The sequence below is a fragment of the Crassostrea angulata genome, chromosome 8 (genome assembly GCF_025612915.1).
Source record: "Crassostrea angulata isolate pt1a10 chromosome 8, ASM2561291v2, whole genome shotgun sequence".
Lineage (NCBI taxonomy): Eukaryota > Metazoa > Mollusca > Bivalvia > Ostreida > Ostreidae > Magallana > Magallana angulata.
Genome location: NC_069118.1, coordinates 59,581,612 through 59,602,194, shown reverse-complemented (window position 1 = coordinate 59,602,194; position 20,583 = coordinate 59,581,612). Strand labels below are relative to the sequence as shown.

The 20,583-nt window shown below is 33.1% G+C and overlaps 1 protein-coding gene and 1 pseudogene across 2 annotated transcripts; one reads left to right on the top strand and one right to left on the bottom strand.

Moving 5' to 3' along the window:
* Positions 1 to 695: 695 nt before the first annotated feature.
* LOC128161316 (sulfotransferase 1E1-like) lies at positions 696 to 15,198 on the top strand. 2 transcript variants are annotated; one of them, XM_052824568.1, is made up of 6 exons: positions 696 to 844; positions 1,027 to 1,225; positions 4,873 to 5,199; positions 5,369 to 5,475; positions 7,149 to 7,338; positions 14,023 to 15,198. In XM_052824568.1, exons 2-6 carry the CDS (start codon positions 1,060 to 1,062, stop codon positions 14,130 to 14,132), a joined length of 900 nt encoding a protein of 299 aa, XP_052680528.1. In that variant the 5' UTR covers positions 696 to 844; positions 1,027 to 1,059; the 3' UTR covers positions 14,133 to 15,198. The 2 variants fall into 2 exon arrangements, with proteins under 2 accessions (XP_052680528.1, XP_052680527.1); XM_052824567.1 differs by having other exon boundaries at positions 696 to 1,225.
* LOC128161315 (uncharacterized) lies at positions 10,424 to 13,619 on the bottom strand (annotated as a pseudogene).
* Positions 15,199 to 20,583: the final 5,385 nt, after the last annotated feature.

Here is a 20,583-nt window from a genome sequence, read left to right as displayed (position 1 = left end):
ATAATGTTCAGATCTGCTGTCACAATGTATATTTATGGTGAATGTATTTGTGGTCTTAAATATAATGATAGGAAATTTGAGAACAATGAATTGTTCGACCTACTACTGCAATTACTTTATACAGACCACTAGAGCAAGACCATTTGATTTAGAAGAAAAAGACTCGTATAGTTTAAATTTAAGTAAGGAATATATTTAGTAATTTTAGAATGAACAATTAATGATGATGAAAAAGTGTAGAAACAGTTTTTACTTTTAAATATTTTTCTCTTCTCTAAAATGTTAATGAAAAACTGCGTTAGTGTTGACATATAATTTTTTTAAATTATTTTTTTATTCAATAATTAAAATATTCATAATTCATTTATTGTCTTTGCAACCCATTTCTTCAAAATTAATTGTCGTTGCCTAAGAATTTCAGCATTGTTTTAATTGTCAACATCAAATTACTAGTATATGTACATTTCTACAAAAGATTTAAAAATGATAGGAAAGATATTTGTTTTTAAACAATTTGCATATTAAATTACGCTAATTAAAGTACATGCCAAATATATCGGAACGAATGTTACTATGCCTACGGTAGTTACATAAGACGGAAATATCCCCAGACATTTTACAGTTTATGTTTACCGCCGACATTTCTACTATCATTACTGAAAATATAGAGAGAGAAAGTACAGAGTTATCTTTTCTTGGGCGAAGAGATTGGGTTTCTGCAGCAGACAGCGGTTTAATGGGATAAAAACGCTTTTTACCGAGTTTATAAGGAGTATTTGAGTGTGAACGTGTTTTTGACAACATTTGCAACATTGTGTGCGAGGATTTGCGTAACTTTTGTGAAGTAAGTTGTTTTTTGACATTGTTTACAAATCGTGTCCTACTTTCGATTCTTCCCTTGTGTATAATTATATATATGTCATAGAGTGTAGAGCGGATACGATGCCCCTGTGCGTCAGGTCTTATGAACTTAGCCAAAAAGTATGTCAATCTATTCGTTTTTTGCCATTCCGTTATATCAAACAGACAGAGCGGGGTTGCTTCTCAATTCAATCAAATATGGAAGAGACATCCAAACCAAAACCTACTGGACCCGTTGTGTTTGATGGAATGGTCGTTCCGCCGTTCCCGCCACTTTTACAAGATGCCGGGAAACGATTTGAAGAAATAAAAAACATGGAATGCCGGAAAGACGACGTCATTGTAGTCACTTATCCAAAATCAGGTAATTCTAATTTTTCTAACGATAGCACATTGACATAAACAAATACTAGGTTTACATAACGATTTTTTAAAATAAAGTTCAAATTAATATGACTTATTATTCAGTATACAAAGGAGACAAATCTAATTATCTTGTTATTTTCATGTCAGTAACCTGTAGAACATTTCAAATTATGAAATGGAAAAAAATCATGATTGATGAACATCGGATATTAGTGGAAATAAATAATAATTTAAATGGATTTTGCTGAGTGTAATGGAACGTCCTAAAGCAAAAACAAAAAATAAAAAAATAAAAAAACAAACAAACAAAACAGAACATTATGCAGCATATACAAAAAGTGGCCTTATTTTCGGTAAAAAGACATCGGGTTGAAAAATAAGTGGGTCGCTGTCATCAACAAAAGAACGTAAATGATAGCAGCGTGTATACAGATTGACGTATTTATCTATTTTATTTAATATTTTAAGGTCAGTAACCTGTTTAACATTTAGAAGGTTATAAAATAGAACAACTTTATGGTTTGTGAACAGTGAATATTCAGTGGTAATTAATAATTATTAAAATGGAATTTGCTTACTGCAATTGAATCTCCTAAAGCAAACAACAGTGTGTTATTTATAGAAATGACCTTAATTTTGGATTAAAAAAAACAACAAACAAACAAACATCGGGTTGAAAATAAGTGGGTCAATTACAAAAACAGGTAATTTCTGTGACCGAGTATAACATAATTAAAATTTGAAATTATCATTTGTTTAGAGAAAGTCTAGGCATACAAGATATAGAAAAAATATTAATTTGTTTATTTATAATCAATAAAAGCTTCTGACTAAATAATTGTTTGATTTTTTAGTCATATTACATCTACAATATATATCGTCTTAAAGCTTGTGCATTTGAACGTTTATAGTCTAGCTAAAGGGTTTCCAAGACATTTCCGAGGGATACTTTAGCATAGATTTTTGCATCTTTGAAGGACGAGCAAATGAGAAAAAATATTGTTGTTGAATAAATTGTAATAGTCTTGTGAAAGTTGATGACAAGGCCTGTAAATGTTTCTTTATTTCCATTACGATTTTTTTTTATAAATATAACACTCTAAGTAAAAGAATTAATGTTGTAATCCATATTTCCCAACATGCATATGTTTTTACGTAAATAAGCTGCATTGCTGCTGAATAGAACTGGGTCATTTTTTATACAGAGGTGATAAAACTTATTCAAAAAATATGCCTAAATGTAAAGCAAAATTTTATTCTGTCATGAGAGGACAAGGACTCATTCATTCTATTCTACTGACCTATCGTCAGTAGTTGGTTTGTGTAAAAATTAATAATTAATTTCTTAAATATGAGACCAATGCATTATGAATGTTTGTACGGTGATTTGGCAGTCAGAGTTCAGTGTTCTCATAAATAAAATGCTGTTAATAGATTTCAAATAAATAAAAAATGGATGTTTTTCTTTGTATGGGTCTTTGACTTTTAATTTTCATATAAATGCGCTAGAAATCTTTCTCCCTTACTGTTTTCTAATATTAAATCTTGATGATACGTTTGCCGGTTTGGTTTATGTTGTCAGAAAGAATTCAGGATGCTGAGCAATGTGGGTTTTTTTATGTAGCACATATAATATCCAAACTCATAACAAGATACAGCAAAACTCGTTTAGAGCGAATTTCAGGGGACCACAGAAAAAACTTTGTTATAGCCGTAATTCGTTATACGTTTATAGCGAATTCGCAATTTTTTATAGCGAATTCGCTATAATACTACACTTAAGCTGACAATTCTTCAAACTATTGTACGTTAATAGAGACCATCGTCGGTAAAAAGAAATAGTCAATACAATATTTTACTTTATTCATGTGATTGTTCAATTCAACGATATTGTGCGTAAGATATAATCTGTTTTTTTTTTTAAATGTTGTAACTAGCAAAAATAAAGAAATAAAACTTATCATTATTCGTCATTTAACTTCATACCACAAACTTGCAACCGGATACATGTCTGGCAAATTAAAAATAGAACAAATTCAATAAAGATATATATTTATAGAATTTCTTTTTATTGTGGTAGACAATGAAATTGTATACAATTTATAAACATTTCTTTTATTGTGGCAATCAGTAAAAATGAATTAGATTTACAAACATAGATACATGAATATGTGTTCACGGCATAAACCGGTTTTTATCTCGGGCATTATGCCACGTTAAAGTAATCGTCGGGTTTTAACTGCTTTGATTTACTGGCATGTATGAACTTTTCAATTTCACACAGATAAGTAAAGAGACGTTCTGGGGCATTTTCACTTCATTCAAGACATTGCCTCAACGAATGAATAGAGTTAATGCCATCGTCTGGATTTGGAAGATCTGTCGATTCTACGAGTTCGTCATCATTGTCGCTATCGGCGCTGTTTGGTTCAGAGTTAACGCCAAGAATATCGTTGACGATGTCATCTTCGGATCTTGTCTCAACACTTATCACGTTCTCGTCCACACGAACAATATCTTCAAATGACCCGTTGAATCTCTGAGCATACAGCGCTAACGGAACATCATCATCGTAAACACTTTACTATTTACATCACTGCACAAGACAAATTTAAAATTCTTACGTACATTTTTTAATAAATTTTGCTGAAAAAATATATTCAATATAGGAATTTTCCCGTATCTTAAATGAATTTTTAGTGAAAAAAAATTCGTTATAGGAATGATAAAAAAGTTCAAATTTCATCAGCGGGGATCTTAAAATTACTTTGTTATAACCGTAAATTCGTTATAGCCGTGTTCGTTATACGCGACAATTTTATAAAGGATTATATAAGGACTTGGCCGGGACTTGAAAAAAAAATCGTTAAAGCCGTAAATTCTCTATATCGGTGTTCGTTATAAACGAGTTTTGCTGTAATATGTAACACCTTCCTTAAATGAAAAAAAAATTAGATAACAACAATGTTGATCCAAGAACATTCTATTTAGTTACATGTAACATTAACTGCGGGTGGGAATTCATCCTGAGATTCAAAATCTTCCTCCACAAACTGTGAACATGTGAACTTTGCACATCTATTAAAAGTCTCATTTTGATGATGGCAATATAACAATTTAACTCTGTTGCTAAGCGCTTGCAAAAATGCGATGTATATCACTGACGTCAGCAGTGCTGCCCTTGGATGTTTAGAGATAACTCAGCAGGAGGTTAATGTTTTGAACAATATGGCAGCGATAATGGATTGCGAAAAATAGCTATTATCAATGGTTTGTCTTTTTACTGCAAGAGGCTGTGTCTAAATGGTTTTCAGATATCCTTACATGTGTCATACTGACCAATTTGAGCTTTTTTTTCATGTTCGCTGCCTTTAAGGTCAGACGACACGTTCCTCGAGAAACCTTTTGTATCTCCTCGTTATAAAGAGTTCCAATAAAAAATATTAATTTTGTAGATACTTTAAAAATGATCAAAATTTACTTGTAAGAGGTAATATGTCTGGATGGTCGAGTGGTTAGAACCGTGGCCGCTCAATGCCTGAAGCAAATAGGTTCTAGAGGTCGTGAGTTCAAAGCCCCGCCCCGGCGGAGATGTTTTTCTAAGAAGATTGTCATTTACGTACGTTTTTTTCTGTTCTTGTTTAGGCACGCACTGGGCGTGGGAAATAGTAACCATGTTACTGAAACAAAGAGCGGAATACTCAAAGGAACCAATGGAGTGTTTCTTTTTGGAAGCTATGCCAGATTTCAATTTTGTGCATAATGTGCCTTCCCCTAGGATCTTCAACACGCACATTCCTATTCGATGGTTTCCAAATCAGCATATCGAAAATGGCGCGAAAATTGTCCACGTTCTAAGAAATCCTAAAGATATCGCTGTGTCAATGTATCACCACTTCAAAAATGTTGGGATGCTTGGCGATGTCGAAAACTTTCAAATCTTTTTGGAAAAGATGTTCATGAATCCAAAAGGTAAGACAAAGACAAATATTAATACAGAGAGGGAGCAAGAAGGATGTTTGAAGAAATGTTAATTGGTTAACGTTGGTTGTAGAGTTTACAATCAAAAGATTTTTGGGTTTTCTTCTTCATACAAATGTCAATTGATAAAGCAGAAATTAAAACATATTTTATTTGATAGCTCAAGTTATGGATGGATGGTTTAAGTTTGAGAAGGACTTTGAAAAAGCAAAAAAGAACGACGAACTTGGAGCTATTATAACTGTTCATTATGAGAGCTTAAAAAAGGTAATTTCAATAAAAAGCTGATGACTCCATTTTGGCTACTCCATTTTGTAGCTATTACAAAAGCAAATTATTTTTGTTAACACCAGTATCATTGACGTGTTTAGAAAGAAAACCGTTTTGTTTTATAAATATATTAGGTTAATTAAAGCTGCATATGTTTTGTGGACTATAAAAGTAGAAAGAAATATTTAAAACAAATTACTCTTCATTTTACAAATCATGGTATTAAACTTATTTGCTTTATCAACTGCTAATGACGAAGTCGCATAACAATCAAACCTGTCTTGCTGGGGGGGGGGGGATTAATATTATTATAAATATCACTATTAAATTCAATAGTGGTTAGGGATACCTTTCATTTCAACCACTATTGAAGTAAAGTATTTCAATAGTGGTTGATGATGCATTTCATTGTTTTGTCAATTATTATGTCTGTTTGTAACACTTTCCTTTCTGCTAGGGGAGTTTCTGAATATAAGAAGTATGTCTTATGAGATGATAAATTCCTTTTTGATTATGATGTTCTTTGATTTACCTCTATATGGTCATGTTTCCCATACCACCTGTCATCTGGAACCGAAAGTGTCATGCACAGTCGGAATAATAGGCATTAAAATGACATGCATCTCCACCACTATTGAAATAGTTTATTTCAATAATGGTTGTAATGAACCACATCCTTAACCATAATTGAAATACTTAACTTCAATAGTGGTTGTAATGAAATGCACACCTAACCACTATTGAAATAATTTATTTCATTCAATATTGGTCATAATGAAGTACATCCCCAACCACTATTGAAATTATTTATCTCAATAGTGATATTCATTAAAACATATATCTATAATGGCATGTAAGCTATAAAATATTTTTTAATATGCAGGGGTTTTTAATAGAAGTTATTGCGTTGTCCTCTGGTACGAATAATTTACAATTTTCATAAAACCTGATATATCTATAGAAAGAGAAATAGGTAAAGAAAAAACATGAAAACAATTCTATATGTTAATCTGCGAGGATTGGTTATTTCTGCACAACAATGAAAATCCTAAGATAAGTACATTTATTTCACAGTCTTGATTATCATAACCGTAAAATATGCAAGTCTTTAGTACCTTAATTGTGTATTTGAAATTGTTTGTTAGATAAAAACAAATGTATTTGCATGTTCATTTGCGAGAATTGGTTATTAATTTCTACACAGCAGTGAAAATTGCAACATACTTGTGTATTTGATATTATTCATTAGATTTCTTTTATTTCAAAATAGTTTGCAAATATGATATTCAACTTCTTTTTTCCAAATGTGTTACATTAGTGATTACATAGTTTTATTTATAAAGTAATTCATTCCCATCTACGATTGAAAAAATAAATTTACTAGTAGTTGAACTTTAATGGTGTTTGTAAAGTAGTTCTTTTAATGAAATACATCCCAAACTTCTATTAAAATCATTACTTCAATAGTAGTAGTGGTTGCAAAGTGATACTTCAAATGAAATGCATTCCCAACCACTATTGAAATAATTTATTTCAATAGTGGTTTTATTTCAATAGTGGTTGCAACAATGTTTTTTATTAAACTTTAAAGAAAAACAAACTAATAAAAGGTGAGTCATATATAATGATGTGCTAAACAAAGATATACCAATTACTTTGTACACTTTCAGAATCCAATTCAAGAAACCAAACGACTGGCTGAGTATTTGAATGTTGAACTTAGTAAGGAAGAAATCACAGAAATATCGGATAAATGTAGCTTCAAGAAGCTAAAGCTGGCCAGTCAGACTGTCAAAGACAACTCATTAGTGGCGAATGTTGAACTTTTTAAAAAGACGGAGCCGTTTGTTCATAGGAAAGGTATGGATTTTATCACCATATATTTACATTTTTCCAGTGTCTATGCCTGTGATAAAACTACGTATCGATTTTTACTAATTAACTCATAAAGCCAAATTGAAGCGGCAGCGGGGTTTGCTTATTCATATTTAAACATTTAATACTCTATTTTATAGTACCGCGGCGCGTGCGCGGCTTTCTTAGAGATGACGCGAGAGATTACGATATTTTGTTTACTGGGTGCAAAATGTTCGGCAACCTATAAGGTCATTATCATTATGGGTGCAAATGACCATTGTTGTGTGGTTCACTGCAGTAACAGGAGATCGGCTTTGCCAAAAGGCTACGCTTTTCATCAGATACCGGCAGCACCGATTTCCCGTCGCAATGCGTGGATCAGAGCGACAGGCAGGAAGCTTGGGAAGAAACGAGGAGAATTGACGATTACACAGAATACGAAGGTGTGTGGTTTACATTTCGTGTCGGGAAGAAAAAGCAACGATCCCACTAATGTTGATTATATTCCCACTCAACACTTACCTCTTCAACATAGCACACCTACTTTAAAACGGCGAACAATAAATAGTGAACGTGCTGAAAATTACTCCATGGCACTATCGAAAGCGACTTCTAACAGAAGAAAAACAATACAAAGATCAGGAAACGTTCTATTTCCACTCGACTTAAATGATATCCAACATGAAATTGTAGTATCTGATGATAGTGAAAGTGAAAGTACAGGTAATTCAGACATGCCTCTGTATTCTGGTTCTACACCTGATCATACCTACCATAAATTCTGGGTGACACCAACCAATCTCATTGGAGACAACGCAAGCTCTTGTACCGATAATTCATCGCAAACAGTGTGTGATACCAAAAACACCTCAGTACAAACAGATACTACAAGTGTGTATAGTTCAATTTCTACTGGTGTTCAAGTGGACACTTTTGAGGGACATACCACAAATCTTACCAATATTCAGCTTAAACAGCATCAAAAGCTTATTAGTGAATTAAACTCAAAAGTTAAAGTTCTTGCTAAGGAAACTGCATGTTTGAATCGAAGACTGTTTTGTGTTGAAAACCTTATGACTTGTGACGAAAAAGCTCAGTTTTACACAGGTTTACCAAATATAGCAACTTTTAAAGCCCTATTTTCCTATTTTGAACCAAAAGCATCAGAAATGACATATTGGCAGGGAAATGAAACTACTGTTAGAACTCACAAAAACAAAGGCCCTTCTAGGAAACTGAGTCTTGAAAATGAATTCTTTGCAGTGTTAGTTCGCTTAAAACTGGGGCTTTTGGTTGAAGACATTGCCAACCGCTTTGACATCTCTGTATCACTATTTTCTAAAATATTTAACACATGGATTCGTTTTCTGTGTCTTGAGTTAGAGTTGCTTTTTCCATATCCTTGTAGAGAAAAAGTGCAAAGTTTAATGCCAGATTCTTTTAGCAAATTTCCAAACACTCGAATAATATTGGACTGTACTGAAATTCCTATCCAGAAACCTTTAGCTCTAAAAGCTCAACGAGAAACATGGAGTTCTTATAAACATCGGAACACCTACAAAGCACTGGTTGGAATTACTCCTGATGGCACTGTGTCCTACGTATCATCTTTGTATGGAGGAGCTGCATCAGATAAATTCATTGTTAAAAACTCGGGTGTTCTTAACCTTATTGAAGCTGGTGACAATATCATGGCTGACAGGGGCTTTGACATTGATGTAGAATTAAACAAAAGGGGTGCCAGTTTGAACATTCCACCTTTTCGCAACCAACATTTTCAGTTGTCAAGCGAACAGGTTGAAACTACCCGCCGTATTGCTGAAGTCAGAATCCACGTCGAGCGTGCAATTCAAAGAATAAAAACTTTTCATATTTTGGACAAAACTATGCCACTTAGTTTGCATATTGTTGCAGACGATATTTTCAAAACTTGTGCACTGTTAACCAACTTTCAAACACCTATGATAAAAATGATTCAATGAAATGTGTAGTTCTTGAGGTGATGTTACCGGTAAGTTAAGATCCTGAGTAGTACATCCTTGACTGCAGTTTGGAGAGAGTCTGAATTTAGTACATGTACATTATCTACTTTATTGAGAGTGTGCTTTCTTTAAAGGCAAAACAAAATTATGTGTTTCTAGTACCGGGTAACCTGACTGGCTCTTCTTTTTTTTCTGATTAATTAATATTGCAAATGAAACTTTTAGGTTTGTTGTTTACCAATATCAAAATTGTTGAAATGCAGAACAATACATTTTTAGAGTTGCTTGACCTAAAAGAAAAAAACTTTGAATATTCATACAACTACAAAATTTAGGTTATAAAACGTAATTTGTCATGGTTATCTGTTTTGAAAAAGCTAATTTAAAATTAAAAAAAAAATGGCGATAATATTTGGCATGGCATGATACAGGAAACATGTAATTTTGTGTGACCATACAATAAACAATTTTATCTGGAATTCCTTTTTGATTATGCATATTTGGAATAAAGACCTACAATATACATGTACTTCACATAAATTTGTTTGATGTACCCAGTCAATGTCATCAAAATCATCACATGAAATCAATTTTGGGGGATTTTTTTCTTAACCTTGAATGAGAATCACTGAGAATGAAAGATAATTTGGGGGGTTGGGGATGCTAATATCCATTTTAAAATTTTCAGGCTTAGCTGGAGTACATCAAACAATTTTTTTTTAAAGACGAGACAACCATTGGACTCTATCCATACTTGACCTCAGTTCATAGTATCAGCGGTTAAAAATGCCACATGTATATCATTAATAAGTAAAAGTTTAAACCACAGAAATGCTGGTGCCCGTTTGCGATTGTGATAATTGATAACCTATTTGTGGTACATGTATTGGTACATGTACTTATGAGTGCATGTGCTTAATTTAGAACATTGTTTTCCTTTGAAACATCATCCATATTTAAAATGCCAATATAGACATTTTATATGTTTTTTCCAAGTCTGCAGAAAAAAATGTTTTTAAAGATGCATGAACTATTTCATAATTTAACTGGACATGATTAAATTGTCCATTTTCTGAAAACACTTCAGTTTTGGCTACAAAATTTTTTCTGTGAAAGAAAAGGTAATGATGGACAAAGAATAAACAAAAAGAATTTGGTTTAATTTAGTAGCAATACTTGCATGTAAACAATGCTAGGAAAGAAAAACACCAAAAATGAAACGATGCCACTTTTTAATGTACATGTAATCACCTTTAAATAAAGATGTATCATTACATAATTATCCATTAAAATTTAGATATGTCAATGGCCGGCAAACCAAACTTTACTGAAGGGTAAACAATTTCTGGCAACATAAAATTATCATAAAACTGAGTAAGTTTACATAAAACTTTCCCCCAGAAATGCTTATCAAATGTAACTTTTTCAATGTGAATGTCATTTTTAGTGCATAAAACAAAGTAGCATTTTGAAATATTCAAGATTCCCATTTGTCCCTGAATCTGGGTATAATAAGAATGCTTTATATTTAAGCAGAGTTCATTATTTTCATTAACTTTTAAACATGTCAACTTCTTTGCCGCAGATGAAATGTACATGTCCCATGTTGAAGCAGGATTTTTCAGCTCCAGAACAAATTTTTCACCATTTATTAATGCTATACCATCAACTGAAGCTCCTAGAAATGTATAGTGCGAATCAACAGTCAGGCCTTTCTGTTCCACAATCACTTCACATACACCCTCTGCCTCCAACTTTGATTCAAATTTCTCAATCGCATGTTTTTCCTGCCTAAGTCCAAACAGCATTGCATTTGTTGGTTTTATTTTATTGTACAAAAAATATTTCAAAAGTGTTGATGGTTCAGTTGTACTTCTGCGCACGAACACTTTGTGAAAGTCAGATGCAGTAAGTCTGTATTTTCTAGCATTGTGCCAGTCTTGCGAGCTTGACTGACCCCTTGTTCTCATTTCAAGTTCAGCTATTCCATTTGGATCCAAATTTAAAGAGTCCTTAAAGAACATGCATGCACTTTTGATGTCAAAAATACTAGCAGGTAAATCAAAATCTAAAAAATGTTTCGCAGTATACACTATTTCTTGTGTATGTAAAGAAGATGCTGTATCAACGGGAATGTTGGCAACTGGTTTGTTATATTTCATGAATCCACATGTTGGATTTGCACCACCAAGAACTTCTATCAACTGCCGTGCAGATTCCTCATCCTTAACTTGATGTACCTGTTGCCGGGGATCATATTTCAATGAAGCCAAAGTCTCCCTCCCCTTTAGCACTTTCCCTGGCTCCTGTCTATAATATAAAAAACCAAAATTATAAATAAAATCACCATGATCACAATGAAATAAATTCTTTGCCTTTATATCTACACAAGTGCACAACCGCAGTCCAAACATTTTAATATTGAAATGTAAATAATGCAGGCTTTGTAAATTTAAACATTAATTTACATTTTGTTTCAAATTTTAAAGTATAGTAAACATCAAAGCTTGCTTACAGTGCAGTTCAAGGGACATTCCAATTTGCTTTGTTATAAGCATGATTCACTACTAGTATCATGAGTATGCTCTAGCAATAATTAGTTATTATCAAGACAAAAATTAATTTGGAATAAAAAAAAAATGAATTCATTTTAATTAAGTGTGTTTGCTATGGCTGTTTTTTTACAGTACTGTATGTTTGAAAGTAATATTCTACTACATTACTTTCACATTTTTCTATAAGTGAATGTAAGCACCACTCTGAGGCGAGTGCTCAATAAATTCCTGTATTTACCTTTCTATGAATTCTGACAATTTCACAGTACATGTATTTATTCATTAAGAGTCTACACTATTCAATAGTATTACCCACAGTGACTAATATACATACTTGACTATCCTGATACTGTGAATGGTTTTAGGCTCTGTCTTTCTTTTTGCTGGTTTGTTCCACTGGCACAATTTATCGGTAGAAGACCTGTCTTCTGGTCGATCTATCAGTCCCTTAGCAATAAAGTCGTCCAATGCAAACAGTAATGCTGCTATGTGACTACATGCCTCACCCTTTCTACAAAATATATTTTAAAATATTTCAAATATTGGTGAACTTGGTTTAGAGCAATTTTTATATTTGATGAAGGATTGTACTGACATTAAGATATTAAGAGACCATAGGCGACCTAGAGGGGGGGGGGATCAGAGGCCAGACCTCCCTGCAAAATTCTTTGAATATTTACACTATAAAATTACCAAAAATATGCCTCAGACCCCCCACCCCCCACCCTCTGGCTAACTCAAATAATCGTGAGACCCATATAAAAAATGTTCTTGGTCCGCACATAGGCGACATCACTCCCTATAGATTCTTGCGCCTATGAAGGGTGGAGCCAGGACTGACTAGAGGGGTCTATCTCATAAGCACCATTTTATTTTCTTATATACACATAACACATACACCATCTTATAGCATTCGGATTGCATGTTTCCTTGGAATAGTTATATGATAATATTTGTCTCTCAGTCTGTATGTCAAAGTGGGTTAAGGTTTCAATATTGAATTATAGAATATGGCATATGTATATGATGACTATTGTTAATGTATTTGCTTTGGTCATACACACGATGTTCAACAAATCCTGGATTTATGTATCATATATGCATGCAATGTGTATATTTAATATATTTATTACCTATACCAGGGACGTATATACTAGTATATAGGTCCCTGCCTATACGAGTATTAATGTCAATTTCAATCTTATAAAACGGTTTTTAAAACAGTTCATATCGTATGTTTATGTTGAAAACTCATAATTAAATTATCCTTACCCCGCGACACAATCACATGAGCCAACTCGGACATCGCCTTTTAGACTAAGGCAAACGTAGGGTTTGTAGACTCTCTGCGCCATCGAAGCCATCACTTCAGCTCAAACGAGGAAAGAGTTGTCAATCTGTAGTGACGAAATCTTCTGCACATACCCCTCCTCAAAAAACTTGTACGCTTTAAGTGATTTGTAGGCTCTCATGCCCTCTGTGTCAAACGTCTTGTTTCTGTTTTCTGTCAAATAATATTTTTTCCCGATATCAAACTCGGGTATGTTAGACAAATTACGCACCCAATCACCCTTTTGGTGTAGGAACCATTCACGCGTAAATCTGTCGGTCTTCTCCATCACTTATATAACGGAAAGATACTCGATAACGTGTGTGGTGTACTGTTACGCCATCTTTGCACCGGTTACCCTTTGCACCCAGTTTGTTTAAGTCACGTCCACTCGCGCGTGACTTCGGGTAAAACGCATCAGTGATGCTGCAATCGCATTCGATATAATGTTTACCCTAAAGTAGAGTATTGTACGATGGTGGAAAATTATATAATTAAAATAATAAGGAATCATTCTTTGAATATTATGAGATGATAATTTCGGTCGGGCGTGATCAAATCTATCATAACGCCTTTCGAGCTTTATTGGATTTGATCACGCCCCGACCAAAATTATCACCTCATAATACTCAAAAATGAATCCTTATTCCTTATTTAATAGAAATAACAAATATTGAGTTTGATGCACTAAGCATACTGCAATATAGCAGTGATAAACATTTTGTTTTAATATGATTTTTATGTATTTACATAGCCAAACAGATTTCGCGATTATTGAACAATTTTATAACCCAGGAATATATATGTTCTTCTGTTTCAGGAGAAATCGGAGACTGGAAGAACCATTTTACCGTTGCTATGAATGAAAATTTCGATGCAATCTTCAAGGAGGAAATGAAAAATTCTAATATCCAAGTGCAATTCGAGTGACAATTGGTTTTGAAAGTACCAATTCAATCTACGTTTATTTTGGAACGAATATCAATTAAATGTATAAGGTGACGTCGAAAAGGAAGCATAAAAAAGAACCCGTTTCATATTTTCCTTTTTTTTGTTTAAGGTAGTTTTAGATGTTGGAAGTGCTCACTTCTTGCAAAGCACATTGCATAACTAGGTCACAAATTGAAAGTATTTTGATTTTTTTAGTGCATTGGTTTTTTAAGCTAGTAGTCGTTTGCTTGCAAATAAGAATTAAAAATCTGGTTGAAATAGAGTAATCTAGGATAACAGAAAATATAGAAACATTTTTTTTCACATTGCATTGCTTGGTTACATATTCAAAGGATTTGTTATTTTAATTGCGATGATTTTTAAGACAGTGCCCATTTGCTTGCAAAATGAACTCAAAACGTAGTTAAATTCCACGTAAGATCACGTGTGATGAGGTGCATGCTCCAAAAAGTTGCATGTACTGTGATCATCTTTTTGCATTAAGAAAATGATGTTTGAATACAAACTATGTGCATGAGGCAATTTTTTTCATTCATTTGTTTTGTAATCATTCTAATGTACAAGTAGCGAACATTCTGTATATTGGTTTCATATAACGTCTGTCTTGTGCCAAAAGCGGTTTATCATATTTGTAATGTCACTGACAAACATCAGAAGGAGGAGAAAGATGAAGCATAATTCAGAAAATGATATTTAAATGCAAACAATGTGCATGAGACAATTTTTTTTATTCATTTGTATGAATATGTTTCAACGTCATTGCCTTTATGGTTATTTAAAAATAATCCACATGTTAGATATATTTTAAATGCCCACGAAGAATAAATCTTCTTTTCTTTGCTAAAGAATACTGTAATCTTTTGTGATTTTTTTTTTACATTTAAAAAGGTTTAGAATTTGCTCAGTTTTTTACATGGCTTTTCGCGGGGTTACTGGTAGTATCCATTATTAAAGAAAACAAAAATTAAAGCATATGTAACAGCAAGTATACAAAGCAATCCTTTTCAATCAAAAATGAGAACCGAATGAATTTTTGTTCTAAGGTTAACTTGTTGCAAATGAAAAAAAATCATAGCTCATGTTATGTACTAAGTAAACGTACCCAAATGTTAAATAAGTATTATAATGTCTTTGTACTTGGGCATCGTTGCTAAAAACATGGCGTTTTGCCTTTTTAATCAATCACACCGCGTTATCAGATTTTCTTTGAGGTTCAATTAAATGTGTCCATGTTTCACCACCTATAACAATATTCGATAAACGTCGTCCATTGCAATTTTTGTATATTTTAAGTAATTTTCTACAGATGTTTCCATCTTGTACCTACCTTTTTGAGTCCAAGTTGTTCCTTAAAAATTGTAAATACTGTTCCCGATGAAATGCCTACTAAATTTGCTTTTGTTTAATGTCTAATGGACCATATTCAGTAATGATATCGGTAATTTTGCATCCGTTTAAGCCATACGAGGTGCTCAAAGACGTTGCTTATCCTCGTATTCAGTCTACCTGTAAACTCGGTGACATACACTTGTTTGTATACAAATCACACAGCGTTTTGAAAACTTTGTTCGAGTTTTTACCAAGTATGACACTTGTTTTTATGTAGCCTCTTATTTCAGCCTTATTGAATGATGACTTACCAGTTACATTTTGAAACAGTGTCTCGAGTACGAGTTATATATCAGCTTCTCAAAGAGGTATTCGGTGATGAAACGTGGTCAGATAAACGACCATAAATAGAATATACACAAAATCATGCGTTAAAGACATTGAACCCTGTATTTTGTAGAATCAGATAACTGAATTTATTTTCGAACACTCCTCGTATGGCTACAACTTTCTAGTCATCTTAATTAAATCAAGTGTGTGTCTGAGTGTTTATGAACATCTATAAAATAACTGTTATATATTAAAACATAGCATTATTTATTTAAAAGCAAAATCGGACAACTTGAAGTATCTTTAAGTTAGCTTAAGGCATATGTTCTCCTCATTTAATGTTAAAATCTAGTAAATAAATTGAGCTTACATTGAATTTTTTTAATAATGTTTCATATTATTAAATTACAGTTATAATGTTAACGGGGCTTATATGACAAAAACAAATTGTGTTTTATACTGTCTTTTCAATATATTATGAGGGAAACTTGCAACAATCTTTTTCAAATGGTTTTGATGAATGAAATATATGAAGAACGCCTATAGTTACTAAAAGAATGCTTTTGAAGATATTAAGTATGCGGAAAGATATGTTAATTAGTTTGAACACCGTAACATCTTAATCCTAAACACACTTGGAAATCATTGACTACGTATTTAGCATTTTAATTTTTTATCACAAATATATGCAAATCTTTTGAACTCAGACAAAAAGTAGGTCAATGTATTCGTATTTTGCATTCCGTCAAATTTAAAATTTGTTTTTTTTTTCAATAACACCTTCACAAAAACAAATACCACTTATACTTTAATAGTTTCTTTTTTAATTAAAATAAATATGACTCATTTATTAAAATATTTATTAAAATACAGAGGAGAGAAATGTATCTTAATAGTTTAAGCTCTGCAGCCCGTAGAACATTTAGAAAGTTGTGAAATAAAAAAATCATGGTTGATGAACATTGGATATTCAGTGGCAAGGAAGACTTTTTTTAAATAGAATTTGTTAATTGTATTTGAGCGGCCAAAAATCCCAGTGCGTGGTACATACATAAAGTGACCTTACATCGGGTTGAAAAATAAATGGGTCAATTTCAAAAACAAGTAAAAACAGGTAACTAATGGAAACATGTTCATTTGTGCGTGTATGCTATATAAAATCTTTTTATGTGACTGAGTTTAACAGAGTAACAATATTATAAAGTATTATTAATTTAAGCAAAATCTCGGCATACAAGATTTATTTTAAAGCAATTAACCATCTACTATATCTTGGTGTGCATTTGAGTGTTTACAATTTAGCTTGAGGATTTCAAGGTGCCTGTAATAAAGTTGATTCTGTTTTGTATATACTGATGTTTATATTTGTGTTCCTCTTTAATTTTGTTATGAATGGGTTACCGTATGTGAGTGACGAGTGTCGGGTGAGTGTGCTATTTTTAGATCGAGTATTTAAAGTGACCGGTTTGGGTGTAGTGGTCAGTAGAGGGTCCGGTAACGACATCAGCCGGGTGCCACGTTTTGCAGCTCCTGTTTTAAGATATGGTGAATATCTCCAGTTAGCTTAATACTAAGGAGAAACGGGTAGCCATTGAATTTTGGATTCTGTTAGGCGGGCACATGTTTTCCTAGCCGGTAAGGTTGTTTTGTTGTTATTTTGTACATTTCGCTGGTAATTTAGTTCTTAGTGTAATTGGAAGTATGTTTGTATGTTTATCGGGACTTTATTAGTCACAGTATGTTATTTTCAGTGCGTAAGGGTGTTTGATACAATTTCCTGAAATACAGACTGGTGTGCTAGACGGGAATTTTCCTATGGAAGGTCAGGTGGGCAACTGACGAATGTCGGGGACGCATTCTGTGCTGAGTGGGGCGAGGCTTTCTATCCGGGCAGTGGTCGTAGACTGGAAGCGAGAGACCTGCGAGTCCGGGGCTTTCGGTTAGGATAGCGACAAGAGGAACAGGAAATTTGACGAGGGCAGGAGCGTCTCGAGTGCATAGTGACCTTGAGTTCATTTTCAGAGAGGTTTTAAGTGTTTAAAAGCGACTGTTATTACAGGCTTAATTTTCATATACACAATTTTGAGCTGAAATTTGAACTAATTGTAATATCACGGTATTTTGAATTATTGAACTTTAACATTTTTCTAGTAAATTTTTCAACAAGAGTTTTATTGGTTGAAATAGCTTATAAACAACATTTTGTAGTTTACTTCCATTTTATATCTGATACAGTGTGATTTAATCTTGAATTTAGTTGATAGTATCAGATATTTGTTCATTGGTTTAATTGAATTATTATTCTTTTTTTTTTGTTATGTTCGAATGGCAGTGGTGTGAAAGGGGGAGTGAGAATAATAATTTGTTTTGTTTATTATTTTTTTTTTCAAATTAAACTTGTTTATTTTTTTTTTACAAAATCGTATTGTTCATTCAGCTGACAAAATCCAAAAAGAACTCATTACAGTGCCCTTGGAGTGATACTTTAGCATTGACTGTATCATCTTTTAAATACATGATAAGGCTTTTGATACAATTGTATTACTTCGCAATGGTAAACACTTATTTAACGCTTTTAATAAGAAATATGAAAGGTAACATGCATATGTGGCCATCATTTTAAAAATAGTATATATGTATTAAAATAAAAGAGAAACTATATTCTGAAGTCGTAATGCAATCACACCCGTCTCGAAGTTTTGGGCGAATCTTCATAAGTGTAAACTACTGTGGTCTCCTCTTATGCAGCGTTTGTTTTGTAAAGAAATTTTGCACATCTTTTTCTACTTTTCCAATAAATGACCGGAAAAACAACTGCAATGCTAATTATTATACACATTTCAACACATCCATCGTTTTAACACTTCGCTGTCTTGTTAAGTTTTATTTCAATATGCTTTGAATATGTTTATTTTAACTTTAAGAATAACAAACTAACAAAAGATGTCACATAATGAATGACCATCTCCTTAAAGATAGCTTAAAGGTGCTTAAAGGGGCATGGTCACGATTTTGGTCAAATTCTATTTTTCTGTTTTTATTTTTTACAACGCTTTAGGAATGCATTTCTAATGATCAAATGAAATTTAAGAGCCAGTTTTTAAGTTAGAAGCAAGGCTCACAATTCTTTGTCATGTAAACAAGGCTCGTGCCCTGTTTTTGTTTACATAGGTTAAATATAAGACTAAAAAAATTTAAAGCTGATTTGTCTCAAGGTGCTTAAAGGTGCTTAAAGGCGATCTTTAACCGACCTTTAAGCCACGTTTAAGCTATAAATGCTGCTTAAAGACTCCTTTTAAACGACGTTTAAGCGAACTCTAAAGACAACTTATTGGTCCTTAATGTCCAAACGTATTTAAACCACCTTTAAGCCACCTTTTAGCTATTTTTTATTGAGCTTAGAAATAATTACAGTTGAAAGAATACATTCAATAAACTGATTATTAACTAAATCGTGTATTATTTCTTCTTTTTAACTTTGTTTAATGAACGAATACACTTATTTAATGAAAAGAAAGAAACCCATTGTCGTTGTTAGTTTGTGTGATAGCGTGTTCTTTTACGAAAACAAATTTTGAATAAAAACGAAAAGAAGTAGATTTGTATTGAATTATAAATCCGGTACAATGAAAAAAAATGAATTTAAGATCGCGTGTCACCATCCAAACAGAGAGAGAGAGAGAGAGAGAGAGAGAGAGAGAGAGAGAGAGAGAGAGAGAGAGACAGAGACAGAGACAGAGAGACAGAGACAGAGAGAGAGAGCGTGACAGAGAGAGAGAGAGAGAGAGAGAGAGAGAGAGAGAGAGAACGAGAGAGAGGGAAAGAGAGAGAGAGGGAGAAAGAGAGAGAGAGAGACAAACAGACAGACAGACAGACAGACAGACAGAGATTTCACCGATTAATAAAAGGCAGAAATAATACTTTAATCTTATTCCATGCGCATATCTAGAGATATGGACGGCGCTTGCCGCTACAATAATTTTGAAAAAAATGGACCAGAAAATATTGTACCGGCGATTTATTTTCATCAAATTGTTGTTGATAATGTTGTTGATAATGGCAATATGTGTTCAATGGAGCGGCAAAATGTTTACGCCAGCAAAACCTGGGTGTAGATACATGTTTCTGCATGATGTGTATAGACAACTAAGACCACCATGGACACCAACCCCAACCCCCCAACCCCCCCCCCCCCCACCACACACACACATTTGAAACTTTGTCATCACTCAGATTGCCCCCCCCCCCTACTTTTACAAAAGAGGTCTGGCATTAAATGTCATTGATAAAGTTAACTGATAAAGGAACTTAAAGACGGTGTGATGACGACTTAAAGGTAGCGTAAACGCCACTTAAAGGCGATTAAATGTGGGTTAATGGTGGCTTAAAGACGTTTGGAATTTACTAATAATTTATAAGGACCTACGGTGCTGTCATCCTAAAAGTTGACAAGAACAGGAAATGATAGGATGCAGGATGCACAATACATGATAAAAATATAAAAGTTAAACCCCACTCTATTCTATCCTATCCTGCATCCTGTAGCCAATCAGATTCACGTATAAATTTCAGAGTGATTTTGCAATAGCAATATTGTATTAGGTGTAGCTTAATGGTGACTGAAAGGTAGCTTAAAGATTATATATTTTTTAAGGTGTAATATCCCTCTGCTATTAATTTTGCCATATATTTTTAAAAAAAATTCATATTGATTTTCATCAATGTCAATATCAATCGATTCATATGAAACAAAAATGAAGTGATGAAGCGC

What these genes read in the sequence shown, in the direction of transcription:
- LOC128161316 (XM_052824567.1), top strand. Translation starts at nt 943, where the DNA reads ATGCCCCTGTGCGTCAGGTCTTATGAACTTAGCCAAAAAGTATGTCAA. An exon ending in AGTCACTTATCCAAAATCAG is followed by an intron (nt 1,226 to 4,872) that starts GTAATTCTAATT and finishes GTTCTTGTTTAG; the next exon opens with GCACGCACTGGGCGTGGGAA. An exon ending in GCCGTTTGTTCATAGGAAAG is followed by an intron (nt 7,339 to 14,022) that starts GTATGGATTTTA and finishes CTTCTGTTTCAG; the next exon opens with GAGAAATCGGAGACTGGAAG.